At 41.0% G+C, this 12131-nt stretch overlaps 1 protein-coding gene across 1 annotated transcript in view; it reads right to left on the reverse strand.

Moving 5' to 3' along the window:
• pikfyve (phosphoinositide kinase, FYVE finger containing) overlaps positions 1-12131 on the reverse strand; it is a 60151-nt gene that overhangs the window by 7151 nt on the left and 40869 nt on the right. The window contains exons 29-38 of the mRNA XM_088352873.1: positions 8553-8649; positions 8398-8455; positions 5828-5962; positions 5639-5759; positions 3464-3559; positions 3316-3396; positions 3160-3245; positions 1312-1314; positions 413-469; positions 154-330 (exon numbers count right to left, since the gene is read on the reverse strand). Of these exons, the coding sequence (XP_088208999.1) occupies positions 154-330; positions 413-469; positions 1312-1314; positions 3160-3245; positions 3316-3396; positions 3464-3559; positions 5639-5759; positions 5828-5962; positions 8398-8455; positions 8553-8649 (911 nt within the window). The remainder of the gene's footprint in view (positions 1-153; positions 331-412; positions 470-1311; positions 1315-3159; positions 3246-3315; positions 3397-3463; positions 3560-5638; positions 5760-5827; positions 5963-8397; positions 8456-8552; positions 8650-12131) is intronic.

Genomic DNA, 12131 nt, shown 5'->3' on the forward strand with positions numbered 1-12131 from the left:
ATTTTTGTGCGCTGGCTAGATTTTCTTGTGCGCTGAGAATGTGCGAGCAGTGCGCAATTGCGCAGCTTAGAGGGAACACTGGTTGCCAAACACCATACAGTGGTCCAATATTACACACAGTGCCTTTAAGGAGACTTGAATCAACGGTCACACCTTCAGTGGCATAGAAGACAGCTCCGGATTTTCCTCCCCGTGCCTGCCAATTGACGCAATGGGAGAGCGAGCGGACAAAATCCTCCTCGGCGCTCTCCAAGATCTCCTCCCGCATCCTGTGGAACTCGGCCGCATAGTAAATTCGACAATAGAACTTGGCGTTGGCGTCGGAGAATTCTAAAGGGAAGTAAAGGAGATGGCTTCGGGTGAGTTTGCCGACAGTAAAACCCCAAAAAAGTAGGAACGCCGGCAAACCTACGCAGCTCGATGTGTGGATTCTGAGACTGCTTCTTTTGTTTATCCGCCACGTCAGCATCTTTGTAACCAAAGACAACATTATTAGAAAGCATCGGTTTATCCAAATTCAAATTTAAGAGTTCATTGTCGAATGCAGAATAAAGACCCATGATTCCCTGCATAATGAAATTCTTACTTTGCTGTACACACGGTTGCCAACGGAATAAAACTAAGAAAATATATACAGTGAAGAAAATAAGTATTTGAACACCTTGCTATTTTGTTATTTCTCAAACTTAGAAAATCATAGAAGGGTTCAAAATTTTCATTGGAGATGCATGTCCACTGTGAGAGAGATAAACTAAAAAGAAAAATCCATGAATCACAATGATTTATTTTTTTTTTTTTGGTAACAATTTATTTGCAGGAGGGGTCTTGGCCCACTCCTCCACACAGATCTTCTCTAAGTCAGTCATGTTTCTGGGATGTCGCTGAGAAACACGGAGTTTGAGCTCTCGCCAAAGATTTTCGATTGGGTTCAGGTCTGGAGACTGGCTACGCCATGCTAAAACCTTCATATGCTTCTTACGGAGCCACTCCCTGGTTTTCCTGGCTGTGTGCTTTGGTTCGTTGTTGTTTTGGGAGACCCAGCCACGACCCATCTTCAATGCTCTGACTGAGGGAAGGAGGTTTTTTCCCCAAAATCGCACAATACACAGCCCCAGTCATCCTCTCTTTAATACAGTGCGCTCGTCCTGTCACCTGTGCAGAAAAACACCCCCAAAGCATGATACTACCACCCCCATACTTCACAGTAGGGATAGTGTTCCTAGGATTGTACTCTTCATTCTTCTTCCTTCAAACGCGCTTAGTTAAATTATGACCAAGAAGTTCTATTTTGGTCTCATCTGACCACAAAACCTTCTCCCATGACTCCTCTGTATCATCCAAATGCAAACTTAAGACAGGCTTTGAAATGAGTTGGTTTAAGCAGGGGAACCTTTCGTGCCATGCACAACTTCAAATCATGACGTCTTAGTGTATTACCCGTAGTAGCCTTGGAGACGGTGGTCCCAGCTCTTTTCAGGTCATTGGCCAACTCCTGTTGTGTAGTTCCGGGTTGATTCCTCACCTTCCTTAGAATCATTGAGACCCCCCAAGGTGATATATTGCATGGGGCTCCACTCCGATTGAGAGTGACCGTTATGTTTAGCTTCTTCCATTTTCTAATGATTCCTCCAACAGTGGACCTTTTTTCACCAAGCTGCTTGGCAATTGCTCTGCAGCCGTTTCCAGCCTTGTGGAAGTGTACAATTTGGTCTCTGGTGTCTTTGGACAGCTTTTTGGCCTTTGTCATGTTACAATTAAAGTCTTACTGATTGTATGTGGTGGACACGTGTCTTCATGCAGCTAACCACCTCAAACAGGTGCATCTGATTCAGGATGATACATAGAGGTCAGGTGGACTTCTAATGGGAGGACTAAGGTCTTTCAGGGTCAGAATTCTAGATGACACACAGGTGTTTAAATACTTATTTGCAGCTGTATCACACAAATAGATCATGCATTGTGAGTTCTGGAGTTTTCTTTTTAGTTTATCCCTCTCACAATGGACATGCACCTACGATGAAAATTTCAGACCCCACTATGAATTTTTTAAGTAGGAGAAATAGCAAAATAGCAGCGTGTTCAAATACTTATTTTCTTCACTGTACATGTGTCCTTAAATAATATTACGAATATTAAAAACATAGAAATAAAAGATTAACTCAAGATGAGTTAAGGCAATAAGATGAAAATGAACACCAGGGCTGCAACGATTCGTCGACAAAAATCGATAATAGAAAGTCGACAGTGATTTTTATTCATTTATGTTTAAAATCTCCAAAATAGGTCCCAATGTTACTCTGATAATAGTTCTATAGAAGACATCTGTTCACTGCCATTTTGGTCACATGACTCCCTGATATAAGAATATTTTTGGAAAACATTCAAGGAGGAGAGTAAGTACAACTCTTCAATCAACTGTTTCTCAATGTTTTATTATGGTTTAATGGTGAGGAAATGCATAACACGTTCTTATTTATAGTGGGAACCGATATTTTTTGTATTTTTTATAACATGGTCAATAACCATGTAAAAAGGTTTCACAGGAATCCTTGCATACTAGCTTCTTTTTCATCACATTAGTAGTAATGGCTAACTTACAAATAAAATCACCACTATTATTGTCCCCCCTGTTACTGCTAGAAAATGTAACAGGGGACACATTTGGCCAACGTCATGTGTGAAGTCATTGGTAAAAAACAATTACCGAATGAAATCCTAAACTGGAGCAATATATTTCTTCTTAAGTTCTTCTTTTAGATTAAATGTTCAAAACATTGAATTTCTTTGACATTTTTGAGTGTCGGTTTCCATACTGAAATGACACCAAATCGTGATGTAGAGTATTCAACGTTTGGCAATGTCAGAAAATGACCAACCAATGTCAAAACATGTGAAGCGAATACTGTGTTTTAAGTCAATTACATAGACGTATTATCTGAGTGATACTGGTGGAATGTGAAGTTGGGAAGGGGGGACGTTAGCTTGCATTTGCGCATCAAAGGTTGCCGTGACCACTCTACTACAAGGGGTCCGCCCCTCCCAGGAGACTGGTACCCAGGGCTTGTACACGTCTCACCTCGCAAAGGCAGTCTGAATTTGACCAGTCTACTATTAAAATAATGGTCAATTGCAGCCCTAATGAACACAATACACACTCACTGGTGGGATCAGTGTCCGTGCTGCTACGGCTTTGCACGGATGACTCGCCGAGTCTGGCGGGGCTGCTCTTGGCTACGCTTTCTCCGCTATTTGGCACAAATAATCAGGTTAATATCAGCTTTCTTCCCCTTCTATATAAAAACATTGTCAACAAACCTGTTGGCCAGTGACACCTCGTCCGCCCCAGCGGTGGACACCTTAGACAAATCCTCTAGCGCCGTTTTGTATTCCTTGCAGCTGCGGACAGAAACAAAAAACTTCACTCACACGTCACCGGATGTTATAATAATATATAAGTGATCACCTTAGTGCAAAGGCAATGATGGAACTCGGCTCCTTCTCGCACACAGCGATGGGCACCCGTTCATGTTCGTACATCAGGTAGTGCTTGTCTGGGTCACTAGGACAGAGGAAGTGATAAAAAATTGCCAGCATCAGATTCAGATTCAGATATACTTAATTGTCATTCTTGTACACGTATATACAGAACGAAATGTCGATACATCTGACCCGCACAGTTTCCTTGAACAGATATAAAGAAAATGTTGTATTGAGTTGGAGTATTGAAGTACTAATAATATACTAAATAATTGTAGCTATGTATAGTATTATACATTAGTGCAAAGAGTGCAAGAGGAGCAGCTAACCAGATGTGCAAAATGGGCAGTCAGGTAAACAAGTCACTATACACAGAGAACAGATGTGCAAAGGAGTGGCTAGGTATAAGAGAGCTGCCAGTAGTGCAAGAAACAACAACAAAAAAAACAGATGTAGAGATTAGCAGCTGTGTAGGCTTATTACTATGAGTGTGATTGACCATTTAACAGTCTAATGGCCAAGGGGACAAAGCTGTTGCAGAACCTGGTGGTCCTGCACCGCACACTGCAGTACCTCTTCCCAAACATCGATGAGTTTAATCGGTTTTTATTAATGGACATTCCCGGCTCCTCCGTGTTATATGTCGAAGTGTCCTTGGGCAAGACACCGAATCCCTAATGCCCCCAAATAAGCAGGTAGGCGCCTTGCATGGCTGACTCCCGATTGGTGTGTGAGTGTGTGTGTGTGTGTGAATGGGTAAGTGTGAAGCACATTGTAAAGCGCTTTGGGAAGTCTTCATTGACTTGAAAAGCGCTATACAAATACCTGCAAAAGGAGATTCCATAGGATGCCAATTGATTATTTTGACTGTTAATCCTCACTGTTGTTCTTAGATGTCATTTAAAAAAATATGCACAATTGTGTATACGTGGAAGTTAGTAGATGCTTTGCCCATTGTTTTTCTGTTCCTTGTAAAAAGCAATAATTAAAATGAGAAGAATATTTTACCTTCTACCATACCAAGAAACAGTGTCTGAAACTCATGACAAAAAGTTACCTGCCCCATTTTTCACAACTAGAAACACAATAAGATGACTAATCGCAGTATTAAGGATTGATAATCAGAATATATAACAGAACAACACTTTAAAATAATTATTTTTAGTATTTTCTCGAAAAAGTTGTCGGCCACCCCGGCAAAGACGTTTTGTAACTTGTACGCCCAATGTAAAAGATGCACTGCAAGAAATACTAAAATAAATTAAGATCATGAGAATAATATTCATACTTAAAACGGGCAAATCTTTCCAGTGACGGGTTGAAAATATATTTTTCAGTGTGCGTTTTTCCAAGTTGACTTGTGTGAACTCATTTACTTTCACATTAATAGCTAATTTCCCATATCTCCTCATTGGAAATTATCTACCAACATATCATTTTCTTCAAAAGATATGTATATGACTTTCGGTTTGAATACTGTATTTTGCAGATACACAACTATATCTGTGTTTTACATGTGCGATCTTTAATCTTGCATGTGCGTTTATCAAGAAAGATTCTTAGGTCTGGGGTAAATCTCAAATATATTTGTGGATTTGAACAATTCACGTATAAATACCCTAATGAGGATAAGCGGTACGGCTAATGAGATGAGATGAGAGACGTATAAATATTTCAAAGAGAAATCTCTCCCCATCTAGGTGTTTGGTAAAATGACGGTAATTCATAGTTTATATTTTTAGTTACAGGAAGTTATGCTTATTATATTTTACCACAAGGAAACACTTCCTTATTTTTTCTGCATGGCCCATAATAAATGTCCATAATTGATCCGAAATCCTTGCACTAACACACATTTCATAGTGCCCTGTTTAGGTGTAGCATGAAGCTGTCCTCTTGGGAGATGTTGCTTCATAGGACATACAAACTAATGTGAGCTGCCGTTGATCACATAGTGTCTGCGTCATTTTTAAGCAGACTTAATAAAGATTTAACAATTCATGCAAAGCATCCCGCTCGATTTTGATTGGATTTGTTTTATAAACTCCAAATTTGATGCAATGGTTTTCACATTCAGTTAATAAACATAACAAAACGTAAACACCTTTTAAATGAAATCCAAAAGTGGTTGGTTGCACAAACTGGTGAGTCCAATACTCACAAAGGGAAAGGAATCGGGTTGTAGCTGTTGCCCGGCAAAAAATTTGCCAAAATAGCCTTCATGGTTGATTTCTCCTTAACCTGACTGTCCGTGGAACCCAGCAGATGTCCGTCAAACACGTCTGCAAACACATTTTGACGCAAAGTCATTTTGCAATTGAAAATGATAATCGTTTTACGGCGTGTCTACCTTCTGGGATGCTGACAGAGTCCGGTTCTGTGAAGGAGGGGACAGGTGTGCCCGGCTCGGCCCCAGATTCCGCAGGCGACAGCAACGTAGCGGAGGTGGAGGATGTGGACGGCAGTGCATTGAGGTGACGGTCCTCTGACACCCGCCAAAATATTAAGAAAAACATAAATACCATATATTCCGGACTACTAAGCCCACCTAATTAAAAGCTACATATACAATTTTAAGGAAGAAACTCAACTTTGTTTTTGCACAAGCTTTTAAACAGCCTAAAAATAACAGTTTCACGCCCATTTCTAACAGTTAAAAAAAACAGCGGGCAAATGTCTAGAGTAGAAAAGTAACATATACGCAGATTCTCAAAACAAAACTCAAGGTACTATACTGACTAAAATTCAAAAGCCATAACAATCACAACATCCTATACACATGCTGAGCCATGCGACTGATCTTAAGCTCTCCCATCCCTTGTACAAATGACAGTGTTATTGCTATCACTATATAAAAAAACAAAACAAAAACATTCCCATATTTTCCAAAAGGTGCAACTGTAAAGTAGGCTTAAACATATTTGCTCAAGGTGTGTATTTCTAATCAGTCCTATGTTCCATTTGGCCGTCTCTTAGTCTTCCTGTCTTTGTTTAAAGGTTTTGGCACTTTTCCAGGGGGGTGGTCTTTTGTCTTTGTCTCAACATACCAGTACTTTGTCTTGTGATTTCAATAAAACACAGAGGCAGACGGGGGGAAGAGCGAGAGTGAGTGAGTAAGTGGACGAGCGAGTTGCTTGTCCTCTCTCTGCTTCTCTCCCCGCTGAAGCTGGCTAAAAAATTTAACAAGTCTTTTGCCTGATGTATTTTCTACCGTTAGCCAATTTATACTCCCACACGTCAGTGGTCTGCGTCATAGACCCAACAGCAACAAAACCCCCAAATTAAACAAACATTTTAAAGCGTGCAATATAACCTAGAAGAATAACGGTGGATAAAAATGGAATTGCATACAGTATTTATAGGTGTGCATAACTACATGAGGTTTTACGGTATCACATCGCAATACATTGTATTCAATGGAATACAAACCTGGATCTTAGCACAGACACTTTAAGACTTAACAATTAGTGGTATCGAAAATACGAAATATGAGTGGTATACACTATTTTTACTCACAGTGCCAGAAACAGTAGTTTGCATAGGTGCATTTTGTTCCGCATTGTGATAGGTTAAACAGTCTCTCCACTTCTTAACTTGCGCGTCAATAACTTTATGAATAGACAGATTTAAACGCTAGATAAATAGATGTCTAGATGGATGTCTAGATAGATGTCTAGATAGATAGATAGATAGATAGATGTCTAGATAGTTGTGTAAATAGATAGATGTCTAGATAGATGTCTAGATGGATGTCTAGATACTTTATTCATCCCTGTAGGGGAATTCACACTTCCAGCAGTATCCTTTTAGTTGTTTATTAACAGATTAACAGGATTGCCTCGGGGTGCTGTGTTGTAGTTTAGCAACAGCGGAGTGGATGACGTCACACGCTAGGCCAAAATTTCGACGTCCCTCCAGCAGATGGAAATCTTTGTGCCCAGGGTTACGTAGATAGCGAGTCCACCTTCTCTCCGCTTCCCGCAGGCTTTTGTGTCTCTGTCTGTCCTAACAGCGCTGAAGCCGGGTAGCTCATAGTCTTTCAATTAAATGCTACAGAAGCTCTTTTACAGATGCATACATGTTAAACCGCAATGTAAATGATGCAAATGTGAAGAAGTACAAAGACTGTTTAACCAATCAAAATGCAAACCAAAATGCGCTATGCAAATATCAGTGTTTCTGGGGGCGACCTGGGTTCAGTTCCTGTTGCAAATAATATTTTGCGATTTCAATCAGCGATATTCATCAACTGATCAATCATTGCTCTACTGTATGTTGTAAGCAGTGTTGGGTAGGGTTACTTTAACTTGATTACTTTCAATTACTTTTGGATTACTCCAATACCAAATATGCTAATAAAAGACAAAAGAAACTAAATATGAATAAAATGATGACTCACAACATGTGGTAAGCTTTCTCTCCTGGCTTTGATCTCTTTGATCTCCGGCAAAACTAACATAAAATGCGACCGAAACAAAATGAAAATAAATCCAAACAGCTTGCCAACATCATTTTTGCCGTTCCATGTATTCCGTTACTCGCCAAGCCTGCACAAAATTGAGTCATTTTATTCCTATTTAGTTTCTTTTGTCTTTTATTAGCATATTTGGTATTGGAGTAATCCAAAAGTAATTGAAAGTAATCAAGTTAAAGTAACCCTACCCAACCCTGCTTGTAAGTATATACAGAAACCAACGGTTGAATACGAATAAACCTGCTTATTGTAGTGTCAATTTCATGCGCCTTATAGTCAGAAGCACTTCCTTATACGAAAAATATATGACAAAAAGAGGATTTTGTAGGGGTGCGCCTTATAATCCGATGCGCCTTATAGTGCCGACACACTCACTATCCGCCTCGCAAAAATAAAAGATAAAATCAAATAAAAAAATAAGAATCGCACACAACACAAAGGCATACCTTTGTCACTATTCTGCACTACCGGTGAGGGGTTACGTGGTGAGGAGTCCAGAGTGCTCTGTCATTACAAAATTAAGTAAAATATTTAAAACATGTCAAAGGCATCAGAGATTTTTCTCAGTTTCTGAATCGTTTTACGAATGCACCACACCGACCTTGCTGTCATCAGCGGCGGCCTGTCTGTGACGGCCTGGGCTCGGGGGTACCGACAGACGTTTGCGCCCTTTCTCCTGCTGAAACAGGTCTTGAAGCCTGAAGAGGGAGCAGATGGAACATGTCAGCAAAATGTTACAGTACCATGCAAAGCTATTACCCCATGAACCTTTTGGTATATTGCCAAGTTTCAGGGTTCAAACCTACATATAGAAAATATTTTAGGTTTTTTAAGACTCAAGACTTAGAGCCTGAATGCAGATTTGACAAGGAAATTAAATGTTTTTGAGGTGAGGTGTTTGAGGAGTATGTTAGGAGTGACAAGATTGGATAGATTGAGAAATGAAATTGTGAGGGACAGAACTGGAGTAGTAGTGGAACTGAGCAAGCGTGTGGATAAGAGAGTACTCGGTTGGTTTGGACACATGGAGAGGATGGATGAGGAGCGGATGTTGAAGAGGATCTACAGAGAAGAAGTCAATGGAAGGAGACCAAGAGGAAGGCCGCGATTGACGTGGATGGATGGTGTTATGAGTGCACTGCAGGAAAGAGGTCTAAATATAGTGGAAGCTAGAGCTCTTGTTGGTAATAGGAATGAGTGGAGAGGTGTTGTAAAAGGATACTGGGATGTTTAGACACGTTCTAAAGGATTGGCAGGGCACCCATATGATGCAGCAGGGGTAAACCGTTGAAAACTATCGGGCCCTGCTGTTGAACAGAAGAGTTGTGTCACCCTGACCCGAGTGACACGGACACTTTCCTGTGTCCCGTTTCATCTGGAGGGACAAAAGCATGACCAACTTGGGTGCCGAGGGGCTAAACTTGTTTGGGTTTTGGGGCATATGGGTTGGCCATGGTCCCCAAAAATTGTGTGTGATTTTTTTTTGCTACTTTTTCCCTTTTTTATTTTCTTTATTTTTGTGTATGTGTTTGTCTTGCTGTCGGTCACCCTCTCGAGGGATATGACCAGGGTAGATAGATATATAGAAGACCCAACATGTGAGACACAATAGTGAAAATAAACCAGATTTATTCAACATTGTATATTGTGCTAACAAATAAAACATTGAAAAGTAGGTGTTGCAAACATTTTGGCCCCCTTTGAGTTGATACTTGTACAACCTGCGTTTGCCTCTAATCTTTTGAGGTATCTCTATAAGTTTTGCACATCCTGAAACAGAAATATTTGTCCATTCTTCCTTAAAAAACATCTCAAGCTCCTTAAGGTTTGATGGTGATCGTTTGTGCACAGCATTTTTCAGATCTTTCCACAAATGTTCTATAGGATTGAGGTCTGGAATTTTGCTTGACCACTCAAACACCATTTGTATTGATATTTTTAAACCATTCGATTGTAGATTTTGCATTATGTTTAGGATCGTTGTCCTATTGGAAGGTAAACCTGCGCCGCATTCTCAGGTCTCTTGCAGACTTCAACATATTTGGCTCCATTTTCCTATCAACACTTCAACCAATCCCAGAGCATGATGCTGCCATAACCATGCTTGACAGTGGGGATGGTGTTTTTCGGGGTGGAGTGTTACTCTTGAGCAAATGTAATGGTTTGTATTGGTCTCATCTGGTCAGAGCACATTGTTCCACATGTTATTTTGTCACCCATGTGGTGGCTTATTGCAAACATTAAACGGTCATTTATATGGCAATCTTTCACAGAGGGGTTTCTTCTTCCCACTATTTCATCAATCTACCCTGGTCATATCCCTCAAGAGGGGCGACCGACAGCAAGACAAACATATACAAAAAGAAGAAAAATTAAAAAAAAGGGAAAAAGTAGCAAAAAACACACACAAACATTTTTGGACCATGACCAACCCAAATGCCCAAACACCCAAACAAGTTAAGCACCTCGGCACCCAAGTTGGTCATGCTTTCGTTCCTCCAGATGAAACTGGACACAAGAAAGTGGCCATGTCGCAACACACTCTTATGTTTAACAGCAGGGCCCAACAGCTTTCGCTGGTTTACCCCTGCCGCATCATAGAACACATCCAAACATCCCATTATCCTTTCACAACACCTCTCCACTCCTTCCTATCACCGACAAGAGCTCTAGCTTCCATTATATTTAGACCTCTTTCCTGCAGTGCACTCATAACACCATCCATCCACGTCAATCGCGGCCTTCCTCTTAGTCTCTTTCCATTTACTTCTGCTCTGTAGAGCCTCTTCAACATTCGCTCCTCATCCATCCTCTCCATGTGTCTTTCATAAAAAGCAAATTTATGCAAAGTACGACTAGTACTATACAGGGAGTGCAGAATTATTAGGCAAATGAGTATTTTGACCACATCATCCTCTTTATGCATGTTGTCTTACTCCAAGCTGTATAGGCTCGAAAGCCTACTACCAATTGAGCATATCAGGTGATGTGCATCTCTGTAATGAGAAGGGGTGTGGTCTAATGACATCAACACCCTATATCAGGTGTGCATAATTATTAGGCAACTTCCTTTCCTTTGGCAAAATGGGTCAGAAGAGGGACTTGACAGGCTCTGAAAAGTCAAAAATAGTGAGATATCTTGCAGAAGGATGCAGCACTCTTAAAATTGTCAAGCTTCTGAAGCGTGATCATAGAACAATCAAGCGTTACATTCTAAATAGTCAACAGGGTCGCAAGAAGCGTGTAGAAAAACCAAGGCGCAAAATAACTGCCCGTGAACTGAGAAAAGTCAAGCGTACAGCTGCCAAGATGCCACTTGCCACCAGTTTTGCCATATTTCAGAGCTGCAACATCACTGGAGTGCCCAAAAGCACAAGGTGTGCAATACTCAGAGACATGGCCAAGGTAAGAAAGGCTGAAAAACGACCACCACTGAACAAGACACACAAGCTGAAACGTCAAGACTGGGCCAAGAAAAATCTCAAGACGGATTTTTCTAAGGTTTTATGGACTGATGAAATGAGAGTGAGTCTTGATGGGCCAGATAGATGGGCCCGTGGCTGGATCGGTAAAGGGCAGAGAGCTCCAGTCCGCCTCAGACGCCAGCAAGGTGGAGGTGGGGTACTGGTATGGGCTGGTATCATCAAAGATGAGCTTGTGGGGCCTTTTCGGGTTGAGGATGGACTCAAGCTCAACTCCCAGTCCTACTGCCAGTTTCTGGAAGACACCTTCTTCAAGCAGTGGTACAGGAAGAAGTCCGCATCCTTCAAGAAAAACATGATTTTCATGCAGGACAACGCTCCATCACACGCATCCAAGTACTCCACAGCGTGGCTGGCAAGAAAGGGTCTAAAAGAAGAAAAACTAATGACATGGCCTCCTTGTTCACCTGATCTGAACCCCATAGAGAACCTGTGGTCCCTCATCAAATGTGAGATTTACAAGGAGGGAAAACAGTACACCTCTCTGAACAGTGTCTGGGAGGCTGTGGTTGCTGCTGCACGCAATGTTGATCGTGAACAGATCAAAGCACTGACAGAATCCATGGATGGCCGGCTTTTGAGTGTCCTTGCAAAGAAAGGTGGCTATATTGGTCACTGATTTGTTTTTGTTTTGTTTTTGAATGTCAGAAATGTATATTTGTGAATGTTGAGCTGTTATATTGGTTTCCCTGATGAAA

Source organism: Urocampus carinirostris, chromosome 14, assembly GCF_059441175.1.
Source record: "Urocampus carinirostris isolate Australia breed hairy pipefish chromosome 14, RoL_Ucar_1.0, whole genome shotgun sequence".
NCBI lineage: Eukaryota > Metazoa > Chordata > Actinopteri > Syngnathiformes > Syngnathidae > Urocampus > Urocampus carinirostris.